Source organism: Gymnoscopelus braueri (genome assembly GCF_963280865.1).
Source record: "Gymnoscopelus braueri genome assembly, chromosome: 10".
Taxonomy (NCBI): Eukaryota; Metazoa; Chordata; class Actinopteri; order Myctophiformes; family Myctophidae; genus Gymnoscopelus; species Gymnoscopelus braueri.
The window spans coordinates 5,252,042-5,271,436 of NC_137611.1; the positions used below are offsets into that span (position 1 = coordinate 5,252,042).

General features: G+C 39.3%; 1 protein-coding gene and 1 long non-coding RNA gene across 2 annotated transcripts; one reads left to right on the plus strand and one right to left on the minus strand.

Moving 5' to 3' along the window:
* Nucleotides 1-303: 303 nt before the first annotated feature.
* On the minus strand, nt 304-4,296 carry LOC308094448. The gene is made up of 3 exons (XR_013933951.1): nt 4,059-4,296; nt 2,257-2,559; nt 304-606 (listed from the first exon to the last, which is right to left on the minus strand). It is a non-coding gene; the product is annotated as an uncharacterized lncRNA (long non-coding RNA).
* A 1,928-nt stretch (nt 4,297-6,224) lies between these two features.
* Nucleotides 6,225-16,789, plus strand: LOC308093242 (neuropilin and tolloid-like protein 1). The gene is made up of 9 exons (XM_080439510.1): nt 6,225-6,358; nt 7,640-7,777; nt 9,229-9,477; nt 11,795-11,836; nt 13,342-13,469; nt 14,234-14,462; nt 14,716-14,829; nt 15,532-15,676; nt 16,221-16,789. Exons 1-9 carry the CDS (start codon nt 6,268-6,270, stop codon nt 16,762-16,764), a joined length of 1,680 nt encoding a protein of 559 aa, XP_080295636.1. The 5' UTR covers nt 6,225-6,267; the 3' UTR covers nt 16,765-16,789.
* Nucleotides 16,790-19,395: the final 2,606 nt, after the last annotated feature.

Sequence of the window (19,395 nt, forward strand, 5' to 3'; positions counted from 1 at the left end):
ATATATATATATATATATATATATATATATATATATATATATATATATATATATATATACACATATTCTTTAAAATAACCCAAAATAGAGCCTCCCTCAGAATCACACACAATTTACAGGCTGCTTCGGTCTTAAAATAGTTCGTGTTAATAAGTAAAATAAGTTTGTGTGTTTGTCTCATTATTTAGAGATGTTTAAAAGTTTTCAAGCTAGCCTGCAGGTTCAATATAGCCTATATACACAATACCATTGTTTTACAACTAAACCAGGAAAAATTTTAATAATGGATCAAACCCATTGTGATAGAATCCCATTTAGACATTTATTTGGAGGAATACACTTATTTATTACAGGTATTTTGCGACAGTAAGATAGTATAATAATTGTCATAAATTTAGACATATATGCACAATCTGGACCTTCATCAAGAGTATCTTGTCAATTTGAATAAAAGATGCTGCTGCTGAGCGGGACTTTTGTTCACAATTTAGAAATGAAATAAAAATACAATAAAATTCCCCATCAATAAGCTCCACACAGTCAGGTAACAGGAATCGGGGCTGAAGGACACCGGGGCTCCTGCCTGGTCTGCTGGGGTCACTGCATCTGGAACAAACATCAAGGTTTTAATTTAACATTGTAATTTAAACCCTTTATGCTTATTTGACTGGGTTCCCCCAGGGCTCTGAACTTGGCCTCCTCCTGTCTTTCCTCTACACCAAATCTCTTAGCTGAAAAGAGCTGATTTACAAGCTCACAACGCATCACCAAACCGTCTTATACATCATCATTCTCGCCCACGTGCTGAATAATGAATGCACTTTATTTTTATCTTAGATACATTTTTCTCGATCACTAATGTTAAGAATGTGATTTAGCACATAGAATAGGTTTAGTTATTACCTTACTTTTTTCTAAAAGCTTCTAAAATGTGTACTTGTATTGGGAAATCTTTTCATAACTATTATACAATGTCATTGTGTCAAAACAGAGGCCATTTTGTTGCTTACACTAATAATAATAATAATAATAATAATAATAATGATAATAATAATAATAATAAACGTTATTTGTATAGCACCTTTCATGACATAAATGCAGTTCAATATGCTTTACAAAGCAAGAATAAAGAACAAGTGCTTTACAGAAAAAGTACAAATAATTTAACAACAAAGCAAAAAAGAAAAGAAAAAGCATAAACAGCATTAAACAATATATATATATATATATATATATATATATATATATATATATATATATATATATATATACATATATATATATAGAAAAAAAGGCAAAACAGTGAGAACATGAATAACAACAACATTTAAAAATCAACTAAAAGCAAGAATAAAGAAATAGGTTTTGAGCTGTACTTTAAAGCTATCCACAGAGGCTGCCTTTCATTGTAGGCACTTCGAGAGGGTCCGCACTAAAAGACCTGAGGGGGCGGTTTGGAACATATCTAGGCAGGCAGTCATAAAGGTAGGAAGGTGCCAGACCATTGAGCTTTATAAACAAAAAACAAAAAAAATCAATCCTAAAAACAATCGGGAACCAGTGAAGTGAAGCTAAAACTGGAGTACATTCCCGCATCTTAGTTTTAGTTAAAACTCTGGCTGCCGCATTTTGAACAAGTTGTAATCTGTCAGTTGTTTTCTTTGGCAGGCCAGAGAAAAGTGCATTGCAGTAATCAAGCCGAGAGAAAACAAAAATGCGGATCAACGTTTTTGCATCGTCCAATGACAGATAGGCTCTAATTCGTGCAATATTTCTAAGATGAAAGAAGGCAATTTCTGAATTGGTATCCAGGGAGTGTGTGTGCACAGTTTCGCAGTGACCGGGCCAATGGTACCGGAGATTTAGCCTGGTTCCAGACAAATCTGCCATTGCAAAACAAAAATTGCCCTTGGCAGATTAGGTCTGGCCCCTCTCAATAGAGATTGTATTCCTCTCCCTCTGAAGTTGTGAGGTACCAATCAGGGCCCAGTATGCAAATATAGGGCGGGTTTATCACCAATTTTTTTTATTTGCCTTTTTCAGAGAGTCTGAAAGACGCCTGATTGTAGAGAGCTGTTAAGAATGTTGAGGATATCTCCAATCACACTGTCAAAAACCTCTTTGAGAGAGGGGGTGCCGGGGTGGGAATTGCATCCAGTGAACAGGAGGATGATGATGTCCACAGAGGCTGCGATATGGTTTTGCGGATATGGTTAAGCATTAACTTCCCTGTTTTTGATTAATTAAGGAACCTACCTTCAACTGTCACATTGTACTCTGCAACAGTTACGTCTTCTGATTCAATTTCTGCTATTGCTCGGTAAAGTCCACTGTCACCTTTTGTAAAATTCATCAACAGCAAAGAATAATTGCCCTCCGAAAAATGAACCCTTCCTTTGTAATTTGGATGGATTTTTTTCATTTTGCTACTGAAAGTGTATTCTACTACAATGATCTTGGTGTTGAATGTCCACATAAGGTCTTGCTTCAGGTCAGGTTTCTCGATGCATAGAAGTACATCCTCTCCCTCCAGAACTCGCTTCACATCACCAGACACCACTGGAAAAAACAAAATGTTATCAGCATTATACACTAAATGATATACTATAAGTGTAAGACTAAATGTTATACTATGAAGTATAAAAGTAAATGTTATACTATAAAGTATAAAACTAAATGGGGAAAAAGGAGAGAAAAAAGGAAGGAATCAAAAACTAAAACATTATACACATATTTACAATATAGCAACAAGTCCCCACTATCTTTTTTGTTATCCTTTTTTGTCTTACTGTACCTCTGTGCGGTTTACATTTCTTACTAATAAAGTATTACAGTGGTGGAAAAAATACTATTTTTTTTTTACTTAAGTAAATGTATCAATACTGCAATGTAGAAGTAAGTAAAGTAAGTAAAAGTCTGGAATTCAAAATGTACTTGAGTAAAAGTACAAAAGTATTGGTATCAAAATGAACTTAAGGTACCAAAAGTAGAAAGTACTCATTATGCAGAGTGTACAAAGTTTTCAAATGTATAAAATGCATAAAAGTCTTTTGAAAATAGCCGATGAGCTTGTAGATCGGCTATTTTCAAATGGTCGAAATGTATATATGGAGCTGTAGGGGGTGCTATGGGGGGTCAGCGGCGAGCCGTTCTCAATAGCGTCTACCTGGCTGCTTTGCATAACATTAGGCTACTCGAAAAAAGCCATGGACTTGAATTGAATGTGTTTACATTCCTCTCACAATGAGAGACAACAGTCTCTGCACTGCAGAGTGTGAAGGGGATCGCTTAGAAGAGGACCCAGTTCTCTGAGACAAGACAAAGACAAGTTGTCTGATTATTTTAAGTACTTATGTGTGGGTGAGTCTATGTAAAGGGCTTTTATATAAAACTAAAAGGAAAATTAAAATAATTAATTAATTGAAACAAAAATAAAAACAACAAATTAACAATGCAACTAAATAATAAGATATCATTACATTAAAAATCACATGTTGAATACAGTATTTCAACTAGCACTGAGCTGATTGGCTATGTGCACATGCAGCCGTCAGAAAATATAGCCCCCCTAGTTCAAAAATCCACAGCTCATCACTGGCTGAAGTGGTTTTGTAATAATAATCAAAATCTACAAAGTAACTACAACTAGTAACTAAAGTTTTCAAATAATTGTAGTGGAGTAAACGTACAATATTTGCCTCTGAGATGCAGTGGAGTATAAAGTAAAAGTACTGCAAATTAGAAATACTGCAGTAAAGTAAAAAATACCTCAAGATTGTACTTAAGTACTGTACATGTACTTAGTTACTTTACACCACTGGTATTCAATCAATCAAAAAAAGCATATCCATCTGTGCAGTATGTACATGAGGTTTAGACATAAGGTGTATGAGCAGCTGTTCAACAACACCATAGTCCACAAAAGGTCACTTTTAGGTGAGGAAAAGCAAAAGTCCAAGACCAGTGATGTGTATTATAGCTGAAGTGTAGATGCATCAACAAAAGTTATAAAACCAAACATGTTCTTAATATAATGTTTATGTTTATTATAGGCCTACCTGAAGCTGCCATGCAGATGATGAGTCCCACGTGAAACACAGACATGACATGCTCTCTCAAGTCTGCACGTAAAAAGGAAGCACTATTATGTGCTGTCCTATTTTCATAGTATTTAGTATTTCCTCATCCTAGCTATTTCTATTTCCCCATTCTATTTTTTATTATATTACTCTTCATGTAACTGCAATGTTGAGAGCTTTAACACAAAAAAAAATCTAATGGTGTGAATTGACAATAACATGTATTCTGATTCTGTTGAGTTAATGTTCATACAAAGATCAGGGGTTTTTGCACTAGGTTTGTGGTTAAGACGTTGAAGAAAATGTGCACAGTGCAGCTGCTGCTTTATGACCCACATCCTGTTGCTGCACACACACACACACACACACACACACACACACACACACACACACACACACACACACACACACACACAACGATGTGTGTGTGTTGTGCCCCCCCCGGCGCAAACACACACACACGGCCGTCGCGCGAACACAAATCTACTTTCTGACACGTGCCTCCCCAACGTGCATGCGCACTTGAGTGGCCGCGCATACACGAGCGAACAGACAGAAACACACGGCTCTGGGCTGCAGATGATCATGTTGCCATGTCCGCTTACTTGGGCTATCTTCGTTGGGCTTGTTTTTCATAGACCTGGTTGCTTGATTCTCTCACGAAGCCTGGCAACCCTGTAAAAATGCATTCATTCCATCGGGCATGCGCAGTAATAGAGTCGTAGAGTTAGACAGTGTTTCCAAAAAAGGCTAATAAACAGCTTGAAATTGGGTAAAGTGAAAAACAGACTTCCTAATGGTGGGCATTTGCTAATGATGAATGGCTATGTGCAAGTGCAGAGACTGCTTGAGCCACTGAGGAGAACCAAGCACTTCAGACAGACAGACATTCCTTAAATTATATGTAGGATATGTAGGATGTAGGATTATTATATGTAGGATAACAATAATGATGATCATGATGATGATAAGAATAAGAATAAGAATAAGGATAAGAATAAGAATAAGAATAAGAATAAGAATAAGAATAATTTGATTGATTGATGATTTAGTGGATATAATATTGGGCTAAGGTTTTAATTGGATTCATACAAGGCCTAATTGATATTTCAGATGATCCCTTGGTTTAATTCTGAAAGGGACACAAACGGGAATATTTTATAGGATTATCTGGACTATAGGTGGAGCTTTATAGGGAAGATTTGTGGTTTTTCTCTTTCTAATCCATTGAGCTGTGGATGGACAGAGGGTAACATGATGAACCTCTCGGTGCGGAGCCGGCACATCTTCATCATAGTGGATTTATGAGACATATGGACCTGGATTTATTTTACCCATTTTATGAATCTGGTATTTTATCACCGTCCATACTGTATAACACAGTGTAGGCAAGACTCTGATCAAAGAACGCTGACTTGATCAACGTTGTGAGTATTCTGCAAGAATTTAGTGGCTATATTAGAGTGAATTTATGCTCTGGGAAAAGAGATGGCCCACAAACGTCTTCTCCTCTTTGGTGAGTGTATAGCCTAAAGTCTGTTTGTAGAGGATCACATATTACAGTGAAACAGTGGTGGAAAAAGTACTCACATGTTTTACTTAAGTAAAAGTATCAATACTGCAATGTAGAAATACTCTGTTACAAGCAAAAGTCCGGAATTCTAAATTTACTTGAGTAAAAGTACAAACGTATTGGTATCAAAATGTACTTAAAGTACCAAAAGTTGAAAGTACTCATTATGCAGAATGTCCCATTTCACAATGTCAAATGTATAAAATGCATACTAATCTTTTGAAAATAGCAGATCTACAAGCTCACGGCGCATTGTGAGCTATTTTCAATTCAAATGGCCGAAATGTATATAGGGCTGAAGTGGTTAATGTGTGTTTTGTAATAATAATCAAAATCTACAAAGTAACTAGTAACTAAAGTGTTCAAATAATTGTAGTGGAGTAAAAGTACAATATTTGTCTCTGAGATGTAGTGTAGTAGAAGTAAAAGTACTGAAAATTGGAAATACACTCTTGTAAAGTAAAACATCCTGAAAAGTGTACTTAAGTACAATACTTGAGTAAATGTACTTAGTTACTTTCCACCACTGCATTGAAACAACAGTCCTCAAATACCTGCTAAATCACAAGTATACTAAGTAAGTGACACTGCTGTACAGCTTCAGTGTAATAGTAAATGTATATCTTCTCTACTCTCACAGCTATAGTTGTATGTCTCATCATACCTGGGTTGTCTACTACCACAGCTGCTAAAAAGAAAACTCAAGGTACAGTATGTGAATTGCAAAAAAACACATGTCTTACACACAGAACTTGAACATCACCAAGGCATATTCTTTTATAAACCACACAGGGTATTGTGTTAGTTTTTTTTTAAAGTGTTGTGTTCATAAGAAAAGCCTACTGGATATTATTATTGATTTCAAAACCTGCTCATTGAGAGAACATAGCATAGCAATGCACTGGTGCCTCTTTAACATGGCCTCACAGCTAGGCTAACCACAAGTCACAGCAGACTCCTTTATGGGCTTCAATTTCTTTCAACTTTGGGCAAAACGTTGACCATTTATTTTGTATTATATAAGCTGCTGAAAGTATGTTTTTGCGCCTATTGTGCACATTGCCTATCCCGAGACTCCAATAGATGCCAGAGAGCCATGTACACACTTTTTGGAGGGCAGGAGCCCTAATGTTAAAGTTATACAAACTTAATATTAGTTGAAAATATGGATGATAATGATGGATAAGCCCTATGATTTTTTTTTTACAAAATAACCAGTTAAAAAGCTTATCAACGGAACCAAGCAAGTTCACACATTTTGGCGTGACATGCATGAGCAGCATGTCCTCAAAGCAGACATCACACCTCCCACACCCAGCGGTGTTTTGGTCACTACACGTGACACGACACCACAGCGTTTCACAGGAAATTCTTCCGAGTATCCAAATGGCTACGCAGGTTTACACGCATACATTTGACGTCATTAAAATACAGATGAAAAACAAATCACCAGTACACCACAGCTCACACCCACCCACATATGTTTCAGTAATGAGAATCTGCTGTGCAAAGTTTTACATCCTGTATCATTGTCTATTGTGAAGACCTTTGAGTGGAGCGTGCCACATCCCTTTTACAAACCCATCCATTGTTCCATTTATTTTCCAGGGTTGCCAGATCTGCTTATTATAATTTCAAGATTTTATTTGAAAATAGCCGATCTACAAGCTCACAACGCGTCGTGAGCTTGTAGATCTACTATTTTCAAATAGCTGATGTATATGTTAAAGTGCTCATGTGGCCCATAGTCGCTTCTTTTGGGCTGGTTTTCCTAGACCTGGTTGCTTGTTTCTCTCACAGAATCTGGCAACACTGTTCGTTTCATGTGCAAGCATGTAAATGACAAATAAAATGAACCTTGTACCTTGAATCTATTGCTCCCTACAATCCCCTACTTGGGGATCATGTCACAGAACTAATTAGAAAAGGTTTTTTTTAATGCAATTGTGTGACCCGTCTTCATTGTGTGTCCCCTGTGTGTTTTCAGTGAAGAATAACTCAGGGGTGACACCAGTGGGAGAGTGTGGTGAGACCTGGGTGAAGGAGGCAGATGGAGGCTCCTTCACCTCGCCCAACTACCCCGAGAAATACCCGGCAGACAGGGAGTGTGTCTACATCATAGAAGGTGAGGGAGGCTTCACCCATGCTTTGGTGGGGAATGATATCACAGTAAAATCCTGTGTTCATTGAATTCTGAGGCTGTAAAAATGTAATTTGGGTAAATTGTTACACTCTCCCAGACTTGAATTAACACTGGGGGCCCCTAATTGGATGATCTATGTCAGTGGTTCTCAACCAGTGGTCCAGGGACCACCAGTGGTCCTTGGGGGGGTTCCAGGTGGTCCCGGGCTAAATGATGGAGAGTTGGTAACCAAATGGACCCTTATAGATCTTTAACTCTTGAGAGTGTAAAATGAAACCAAATGGACCCTTATGGGTCCATTTGGTTTCATTTTACACTCTCAAGAGTTCAATTATTGTTAAACATCTTCATTGCAAGAATTGTTACATTGAATTGGTACCAACATCAATACAGCATGGATGGAATTGTGGACAAAATCGTATCCAAGGACAACAAAGTATTCTAAGTCTTGGGTTCTGAGAGTCTAAATCTCATCAAACGGTGGTTCTGTGGCTCAAATGCTGAATAAATAATGGGTCCTTGATTTGAAAAGGGATGAAAACCACTGATCAATGGCATAGTTTTGCACCAGACAACACCTCATTTTAAAACCAACCACCAGGTGCTAAATTGGCACAAGATCATTTTGTATTTATTTATACAACGTGGACACTGGGCATCGAAATTATAACTGTGTCTGTTAAATATAGCGATGACAATTGTGCCGCCCCATAGCACTGTCTTGTGCCTGGTGGAAGATAGGACCCTGAGATTATACATCTTTTTAGTCGGTGAAAAAAGTGTTGATTCAACATTTTTCAATTGATTGATTGAATATTTTATTAGCAGTTTGCAAAGAAAAGCACAGGATAGTACAGTTCAATACAAGGTCAGCTAAGAGGATTTTAAACCCAAGAAAGCCTATGGCTTGTTTCCATTGGGGTCCTTTGTACTCAATTCATCGCAACATTTAATGACAGACAGATATACAGTGCTATACAAAACATCATATAAACAGTTTGAAAACAGAAACGGAAATATGTACAGTAAACTGTTCGAGGAGGGGGGGCTATGACTTTTACAGGGGCCAGTTTTGAATAGCAGCCTCCTGTAAGTGCTCTTTTAGAGCGGTTTTGACGGAGAGTAGGGATTTACAATCCTTTACAACTGTTGGTAGGGCATTCCACATTTCTGTGGCATAGCAGGAGATCGAATTTAACCCATTGTTAGAGCCAAATCTGGGTTGGACGTGATCAGTGGAGCTTCCTCTGGTGTTGTGATTGTGGACTTATTTGATGTTTTTTAAGTAGTTTGACAGGTACATGGGTCTCTTTGTGGTGTAGAGTATCTTAGTGTATCAATCGGTGAAAAGGCCTCTTGTAACTCTTATTCTTCTTCTCCAATCCCCCTCCTCCTCCTCCTCCTCCTCCTCCTCCTCCTCCTCCTCTCCCCAGCCTCCCCCAGACAGTGCATCGACTTGTTCTTTGATGAGAACTACTCCATCGAGGCGTCCTGGGACTGTCAGTTTGACCACATCGAGGTGCGTGACGGGCCCTTCGGGTTCTCCACCATCATCGGCCGCTACTGCGGCCGGGAGAGTCCTCTGTACGTGCGCTCCACCGGACGGTATCTCTACATCAAGTTTGTGGCCGACAGCGAGCTGGAGGCCACCGGCTTCTCTGCCCGGTACAACTTCACACAAGGTGAGCAGTGACCGTGTGTAGACACTTGTCTATAGACGAATCCACAGACGCGCTGCCTGTAGCTGCCTGTAGGCGCCCATTGCTGCGGTGTCGTGTCCGCGGAGCGTTGACACCGCAGCAATGGCTGCGCACAGGGCAGCGCTCCGTGGATTCGTCTATAGAGGCTATGCGCGTGACGTCATCGTACCCGGAGGTTATGCGGGAACACCTACTGAGTGGCAAAAAACGAATTTCTGGCCTTGACAGCCCATACATCCAAACAGAAAAGTGAAGTCCTATCTGATTGTTTGAAATGACGGTAAACTCACCAACATGGCAGCTGTACAGAAAGCTTGAATTATCCTCTTTCTATCTGCTATTTTTTTTCCATAAAAATCGTAGACATGTTATGAGCTACTTTGTGTCAATAAATTCCGTGCAGGTGATTATTTTTCTAAGTGTCAGAGTTTGGAAGCGCTCGTTTTAAATAACGCAACGTCCTGCTGCCTCCTGCATTATGTGACATTTAGAAACAGTTGGTACGCAGAACTGGTGAGTGATTTCCAACGAGCGCTTCCTAACTCTAACGCTCCATGCTGCTCAATGTTTTGCCACTCAGTCTAGATGAGGGGGGCGTGTCCCGGTGGAAAAGTGATGCATGTGCATTTTCTCTATAGGGCAGGACATCATCCTTTGTATGTACCTTCCCTCGGAAGCCAGGCTCCTAAAATGACTTGTACTCTCTGTTTAAGTTGTTATTCAAGATGCTGTTATTTACCGATCAAGACAAGCAGTGTTCTGTCTGTTTTCATTCAAATGTAATCCGTCCATCGTGCCAAATTCGAATCTTCTGACTAATTATACTCCTCATGATTGGCAGGATAGAGAATTAATCCTCTCTCTCTCTCTCTCTCTCTCTCTCTCTCTCTCTCTCTCTCTCTCTCTCTCTCTCTCTCTCTCTCTCTCTCTCTCTCTCGCTACAAGCTACAGATTGCTTTTATTCTGAGATAGTACTCACTATACAACTGATCCAACGTTTTGACTGTATAGGCCTACACGCTGTTTGTGATTTGGACAGAAATTGCAGTTCTAGACCTCAGAAAGTTCCAGATCGTTTTATGTTGTTGATAGTGCACCTTTTATGTTTAAAATAATGTATGCTCACTATGCTGTAACAGTGGTCTTGCGTTAATCTTTAAGTACATGGAGCATTTGTTTCAGGATGAATGAGATTAAGAGAAGATTTACAGGATCCATCTTAAACCTTTTATTTTCCTTTTCCACATTTCTCCTTTGTCACATACACACAATGCAAAGATTCTGAAGCCTCTGTGTATTACTCACACACACATGCACACACACACACACACACACACACACACACACACACACACACACACACACACACACACACACACACACACACACACACACACACACACACACACACACACACACACACACACACAGATGTACAGTGTTTACAATTTGAATAATCTGTTGCAAGCGAAAGCAGATGAGTTAAGGAAAATGAGAGGATTAATAAAGATCCTCTCATTTTTACCCTAAAAAAACATTATGTTTGTCTCCAATTCTCCAAAGCAAAGCATAGAAAAGTGAGCGGAAAAAGGAAAGATACAATATTTTAATTTAAGATAAAATGACTGGTGTAGAATGGGGCAGTGCAAAAGTAACTGTTCTTTCTCTCACACAATACCAAGCCAGGAGCTATAGTGCATCTGTGTGGAGGAAAACAAATAAGGAAAAAAAATAGATGATATTTTCATGGCTGCATGGGTTCTCAGTACATGGTGGACCCTAATCTGTTCTGGACTAAGCTGGAGCAATAATCCACCTATAGCTATGCCAGATTCATCAGCACAAAGGTTTATAGGACACACATAACATAACCTCCTCTCTGTCTACACACTTCACGTTTTTGCTTCATCTGGTGGTTTAAACAGGAACTGTGAATGGAGTTGCACAAGTCTTTATGCAACCCATAGCCAGATGTTGCTGTTTAATTATGTTTTGTAATATCGTTAGCCTCATTGCATAATTTCCTATCATGAGGGGCCCCACCGGAGAAAGTTCCACAAGCCATTTACGGTCTACCCAAAACACTTCCTTTTCACCAAATGAACCCTAGCATCCCTATTCTGGGCATGTCAGGCAAATAGCCAACATTTGGCAAAAAATAAACCAGGAGGACTCAGTGAAAATAATAGATCTACAAGCTCACAATGCGTCACACAGCGACGCCGTGTCAGCCATATTCAGAGAATAGAATATACTGAGTTATTGTCTTTATTAACTCTGATGTCCTCTATATTGTTAGACCCTGACTTCAAACATCTTGGAGAAGTCCCACCTCTGCCCCGTAAGTATACAACAACACAAGATATCTTGACAAAATGTGCAAAATATTACCTATTAATTATGTTATCAGTTATTATATTCATACTGCACAACTAGGACATTATACAAAATATGAAAGTCACTTGACTTTCATTACGTTCAGTTCTGCTACCTGATCAATGTTTTTGAATTGGCTAAACATAGTGCAATGCTTCTCCAAAGAGATAAGTCACGTTTGGGTCACAGAAATGTCACTTTTAAGGTCAGAATTTCATAATACTGTCATGTCTCAATGTCACAATCATGGTCAAGGTCAACATTGCATAATACAGTCATGTCCCAATCAGTGTTGATTTCATCGACTAAAACTATGACGGAAAATGTTCGTCGACTACCTTTTTTCACTGACGAAAACTGAATAAAAACGTAATAAGAATTACTAAAACTAAGGCTATAAGAATATATTGACAATTTCGTCAACAAATAAAAACTAGGCTAAAATGTTACTGAGGGACTAGAGGAGAAGAGATCCAGTAGAACTAAAAGACAAGTCATTTTATGTCTGGTTGTGCTCAGGTGTTGTGCTCTGAAAATAGTAGATCTACAAGCTCGTAGATCGGCTATCCGAGCCTGTAGATCGGCTATTTTCGTCTATTTTCAGCATGCAACCAAGTGTAAAATCAGCCATCGACCCCATCACCCACACACCAAAACACATTTTAGTCAGCTAAATCAACTGTAGATTTAGTCGACTATAATCTTATGATATTTAGTCGACTAAAACTAGACTAAAACTAAAGCATTTCAGATGACTAAAATGTGACTAAAACTAAATGGAATTTTATTCATAAGACCATGACGAAGACTAAATAAAAATGTGTTGTAAAAATCAACACTGGTCACAATCAAGGTCCAAATGACACAATACTGTCGTACAGTCTCTCAGGACATACAATAGAACAAGAGACATCTTTTTGCACCCCAGGTGCATTTTATTGACATAGACTTTTGTCCAATTGCCAAATCTCCGTCCCTGCTGGAGATAAAAGGTTTATGTGAGGTTTATTCCCTGAATAGTGACATACTGGTTCTCAAAATGTGGTCCAAGGGTCCTTCCAGTGGGTCCCCAGCTAAATAATTGGAACCAAATGGACCCGTTTCCTTTTCATATATATATATATATATATATATATATATATATATATATATATATATATATATATATATATATATATATACAGCGCAACGCGTTGTGAGCTTGTAGATCTACTATTTTCAGAGTGCAACACCCGAACGCAACCACACATAAAATGACTTGTCTTTTAGTTCTACTGGATCTCTTCTTCTCTAGTCCCCCACTAACATTAGTCTAGTTTTTATTTGCTGACGAAATTGTCAATGTATTCTTATAGTCTTAGTTTAAGTCATTTTTATTACGTTTTTATTACGTTTTCGTCAGTGAAAAAAGGTTCCTAAATAAAATAAATAAAAAAGGTGATAATAACTGGTCTACATGCCTTCAAACAGCGTGTGACTTTGAGCTAAGTGGTCCAGAGGGCATCATAGATTCCGTCCAGATCGGCCAGGTTAACCCTGCGCTGCAGAAGGATGCTGTTGACTGTAGATGGTACATCAGGGCTCCACCTAAAGCCAGGGTATGTATGCTATGTTACATGGTTTACTTTATGTTCACTGGTGGTGCTGCATTTCTGCAGCATATTTAGGCTGTGTGTAAATGGTACACGACTGCAGTTTGCTAAAGATGGCTGAGGCTAAAAAGAACTATTCTAAGGCTCATAGGCTATGAGCCATAGAATAGTTCTGAAGTCTACTATGAGTCATAGCAGACATCAGTTCAACTTCATTACTAGCAGTGGTGTAAAGTAACTAAGTACATTTACTCAAGTACTGTACTTATGTACAATGTTGACTTTACTGGAGTATTTCCAATTGTCTATACTTTTACTTCTACTCCACTACATCTCGGAGGCAAATATTGTACTTTTACTCCACTACAAGTATTTGAAAACTGTAGTTACTAGTTACTTTGCAGATTAGAAATTATTACATTATAAGACATACATTAACCACTTCAGCCCTATTTTATACCTAGGCTATTTGAAAATAGCAGATCTACAAGCTCACAACGCGTCGTGAGCTTGTAGATCGGCTATTTTCAAACATTTTAGTACTTTTACTTTTGGTAGTAAGTACATTTTGATACCAATACTTTTGTACTTTCACTCAAGTACATTTTTAATTCCGGACTTTTACTTGTAACGGAGTACTTCCACATCGCAGTATTGATACTTTTACTTAAGTAAAACATTTGAGTACTTTTTCCACCACTGCAAATGATCTTCACAAAGTGGAAGGTCATCAGCTGAACCGCATTAATTTTAAACTCCGACCCCCGCAGGTTTACCTGCGTTTCCTGGAGTACGAGATGCACAACTCCAACGACTGCAAGAGGAACTTCGTGGCCATCTACGACGGCAGCAGCTCGGTGGAACACCTGAGGAACAAGTTCTGCTCCACCGTGGCCAACGACGTGATGCTGGACACGTCCGTGGCCGTGGTGCGTCTCTGGGCCGACGAGGGGAGCAGGAGGAGCCGAGCCAAGATCCTCTTTACCACCTTCCAGTCACGTGAGGCTGCAAACCCGCTATAGCAGCAAATTCCCTATTCCATATGGCCAGTAGTTTTTTGAGATATCTTATTAAGTAAAGTTTTGGATGAACAGACAGACTAAACATGTGACATGCTGTATCCATAGAGCCTACCGGGGCAAAGATTACACACTGTAACCTATATGTAATCATTTAACAGTGGTGGAAAAAGTACTCAACGTTTTTACTTTTAAGTTAAAGTATCAATACTGCAATGTCACTTGTGTTTCAGCTCCATGTGAAGATGACACGTTCTTCTGTCACAGTAACATGTGCATCAACACCACTCTGGTGTGTAATGGCATCCAGAACTGTATGTATCCCTGGGATGAGAACCACTGCAAAGGTGATTAATGTGGCACTCAACATCAGCAAATTAGTAATGCGACTCCCTACCCTCCTTCAAAACAGACATAAAAGAGCACTAACCACCTGTAGCATTGTACAGTATGTAGAGTACATATATACAAGACCAGGAGACCTGGTTCTGCCAGACCCAGAATGAAGTCCTAGTATGTAACACACCTACAAACCACTTTATAACTGAAGTTCATGATGTCATGAATAGTTCGTGACGAAAGGAGACGTCACAAACCTTTTTTTGGCTGGGGCCGTAGGACAAATGGCCCCTGCCCCTGTATGGACGAAACAGGTACAAAGCCTCATGTAAGCCCGACCCCTTGGGTCTGGCAATAATGTATAACTTATCATGTGCAACTAAATGTCAAGTTGAAAGTTCTGACAAATCCACTATCTGGGAAATAACCGGGATACTATTTTATTGCAAATAATTTTCACACCTTGTTGTATTCTTGTATTATTGTGAAAGTCTCATATTTTGGAACAAAGCTCTAGACATTGTTGTTCTCGTCTAACCAGTGAAGAGTAAGCCCAGAATCCTGGACACGCTGGACGACACCAGCCTCACCGTCATGTTGTTCTCTTTCCTCCTATAACACCCATTGAAGAGTAAGCCCAGCATCTTGGACACGCTGGACAACACCAGCCTCACCATCATGTTGTTCTCTTTCCCTCCTATACCACCCAGTGAAGAGTAAGCCCAGCATCCTGGACAGCTTGGACCACACCGACCTCACCTTCATCGGGGTGTCGTGTGGGCTGACCGTCGTCATGCTGGCTATCGCTTGCATCATCCAGATCAAACAGCCGCGCAAGAAATACATCATACAGAGGTATATAATACTATAAGAAATACATCATAGGTAGTATAATAGAAGAAATACCTGCTAAATGCCTAAACTGTACTATAATAGACAATACAATACCATACCATACCGTACCGTACCGTACCGTACCGTATTACCATTAAATTATTATAAATTATTATAAATTACGATAGTAAAGTAAATTTGACAAAAGAATTAAGGTGCACCGTGAAAGTTCACAGTGTTGGATTACCTATCTCAAGCAAGTGTCAAATCTCAGCAAGTGCTGAAATGATTGGCTTCCTTGAACATTAACAAACCACTGTATGTTTTAGAAAATGGTCAGCAGTAATGACAAGTACATTTATCAGTAGAATAAACATGCCAGACTACATGTAGTGTCCTTTTAAATTCAAAGATTTAAAGTAGTCTTTTGTACTGCAGGTCTTGGTCTTTTGACGCGTCTCAGTTATAATTGTTTTGTTCGATTTTAGTTTGATTTCACACACTCAAACTTAAGTGTGCGTGTGTGCGTGCGTGTGCATGCACTTTCCGTTTCCCGTTCCAACAGAGATGCCTTCGACCCCGGCCCTCTCCATCCAGACTTTGATGATCCTCCACACTACGAGCTCTGTGCGCTACGCCCCCCGTCCGGTGACCTCGCTGCTGACGCCATGACCTCGGACTTCGAGAAGTTCCAAAAGCTCCGGCGCTCGTCCTCCAAGTGCATCCGCGACCACCACTGTGGCTCCCAGCACGAGGGCATGCACGGCGGGAGCGTGCACGGCGGGAGCGTGCACGGGAGCGTGCACGGGAGCCGCAGCAACCTCAGTGTGAGGGAAACCGTCATTCAGGCGGACGGGGGGCCTCTGGCGTCCCAGCACGCCACGCCGGCCGGCCCCAGGAGCATCCTGGTCATGAAGCACAGCTACTCCCAGGACGGGGTGAACGGCTGTGAGCCGGAGGAGGACGAGGAGGACGAGGAGGACGATGATGACTTGATGCTGGACGATGGTCCCACCTCCAGCCATCATCATGTGCAACACCATCAGCTCCACCCTCAGGGGTCATCATCAGGGACGGAGGAGCACCATGTGACGTCCGACCATTTCTAACGCCGACGCTAAGTTACGTCGCTGCTACGACGGGATTCAAACAACATCGATGAAAGAGAACCACTTGATCCATATTCTGTGGTGGCTAACATTCTGCAAAAAAATTGCAGATCTACAAGCTCACAACGTGTCACAACACAATTGTGAAGTGAGCGTGTAGACTATTTATTTTCAGCTGAGATATTTATTTATATTATATATTGGATATATAAAAAACAGGAGGGGGGCTTAGTATATTATAAAGCACTTGGGAACCCCAGTAAACTAAAGGCAAGTCCACACCAATGATTCACAATGCAACTCCTTGCAACCACATTATCCCCAAATGGCACCGGTCTGCAACTGGTCACTGTCAGTCCAGACCGCTGCGATTTCTTGCAACTGGTTGCAAGTAGCGACTAGTTGCATTGGTGTGTGGACTGGCCTCAAGTATAGGGTTTAAAATGAGCAGAGCCTTAAAGGGATATTTCACTTTCACATAAAATAAACATTAAAAAAAAATATTTTAAAAAAATGAAAGAAGTTATGGAAAAATAAAGGCCCCCTCACACATTAGTAGGACACTCTAATGCGTGAGGGGGCCATGAATTTTCCATTACTTTTTTCATTTATTTTTAATATATTTTTTAAATGTTTCCCCCCGCCGAAAGTGAAGTATCCCTTTAATGAAGAAGATGTGGAGACCATCACTGCAGTGTTTCTTGTCTAGTTCGGAAAGAAGATCTGGATATAGCAAAATATTCCATTTATACGTTCCATTTTGGCGCAATAGGAACTCTTCTTAGGGTTCTTCTGGACAGGGTGACAAAGCATTTAGTACAAGTACATAGGTAACCCAACACCTTTGTAACATTGCTGTGAAGACGGTATGTTCAAGGCCTTGCCCTTGAGTGAGTTATTTTATCTGTGGTCTATGTTCAGAAAATAAAGGAATACAAAGAGTTTAGAAGGTACATATTTAAGTATTAGGAGAATATGACTGGTTGGGTATAACATTACACTACAAAAAATATATATAATTAACCAATATTTGTATAAGTTACATAAATATCAGCACTTTTTTGTCAGGTTGTTATTAAATCAAACTATGCGACAGGATTAGAACCCTGCTCTTGTTCTTAATGACAAAATGATTTAGCCTAATCGGAATTCCTCTTGACCACAAGAGTATAAATTAATCTGTTGTCTGGGATTTAACTAATCTATCACATCTTGTATCCTGCACTACTGTAATAATGGTCTAATAGAGCACCGAAGTCTGATGTAATTTACACATCCTAGGTTTGTCTACCTGGTTCACGGTTTTCCACCCCCATTCTGAATCCCCATAGACGTATTTAATATTGCGTCAAATAAGAACTGTGTTCCAAAAATAAACAAATGACCCCGGCGGTTTGACTCTTATGGATATGAAGCATCAACTGACGGTGAGAAAACGCTAATGTTACTTCCGCCGAATTAGTTACATTTTCGCCAGAAACAGACTGTATCAAATATAAGGGACTGACTATCATAAACGATACAGAACCTCCTCCCTGACAATATTGCCAGGACAGTTTGTTTATTTTTGGACCACAATTCTTATATGAGACAATTCTATGATGACCCAATGTTATTCTCCATAGCGAATTTACTTTACGAACCTTGGGATGAACGAGTGACGTCAGGACTTCTGTACTCTATAGTATATCTCAGATCACTGAGACTTTCATTAGGTCATGAACCCCCATCTCAAATGACTCTGTCCTACAGACCGTGATGAGAGTGGTGATATTGAAACACATTGTTAGAATAGTCATCACACATGTTTTGTATTGTTTTTCTTTTTTCTTTTTTCAAGTGAATTGAATTGTAGTGAAATTAAACTACTTTTCATTTGACATTAAGATTTGCGCTTGTGTGTGTGTTAGTTTTTTGGTTATTTTCTAAATACACTGCATAATGCAATGTCCCTCTAATATGAACAGTTGTATCGATACTGGATTAAAACTGGGAGCAAAGCATGTGTCACCACTTTAGGAACAGATGGTGAACCCAATCCAAATATCCCACAACGTCTGTGTCAAAAATGGTCCTTTGCTGAATATGGAATGAAATGTATATTTTCTATTTTCTGGGTGGATGGTTTTTTGCTTGTTTATTTTGTTTTGTTCATGTTCATGTGCTTTATGTGCTGCTTTATTTGTTTGATTTGACCCGAATCCTTTCTTTTGCCTGTTTTATTTGATGTGTTCATGTAGTTGTGAATTTGTTTATTTCAATAAATATTATTATTTTCCTTCTCTTAAGTGTGTGTGTGTGCGCTCTTTGTTACACTTTACTTGATGTGCATAATGCTAGCCTTGAATCAAGACTATCAAGACTATTTTTTTTTTTAAAACATTGCCATCATCAGCGAAAAAGAAGAGCAGTCTGGTTGATAGGCAGTGGTGGAAAGTAACTACCGGTAGGCTATGTACATTTACTCAAGTACTCTACTAACTTAAGCACAATTTTGAGGTAGGCCTACTTTTACTTTCTGGAGTATTTCCAATTTTCTCTACTTTTACTTCTACTCCACTACATCTCAGGGAGAAATATTGTACTTTTACTCCAACACAATTATTTTCAAAACTTTTCTAGATTTTGATT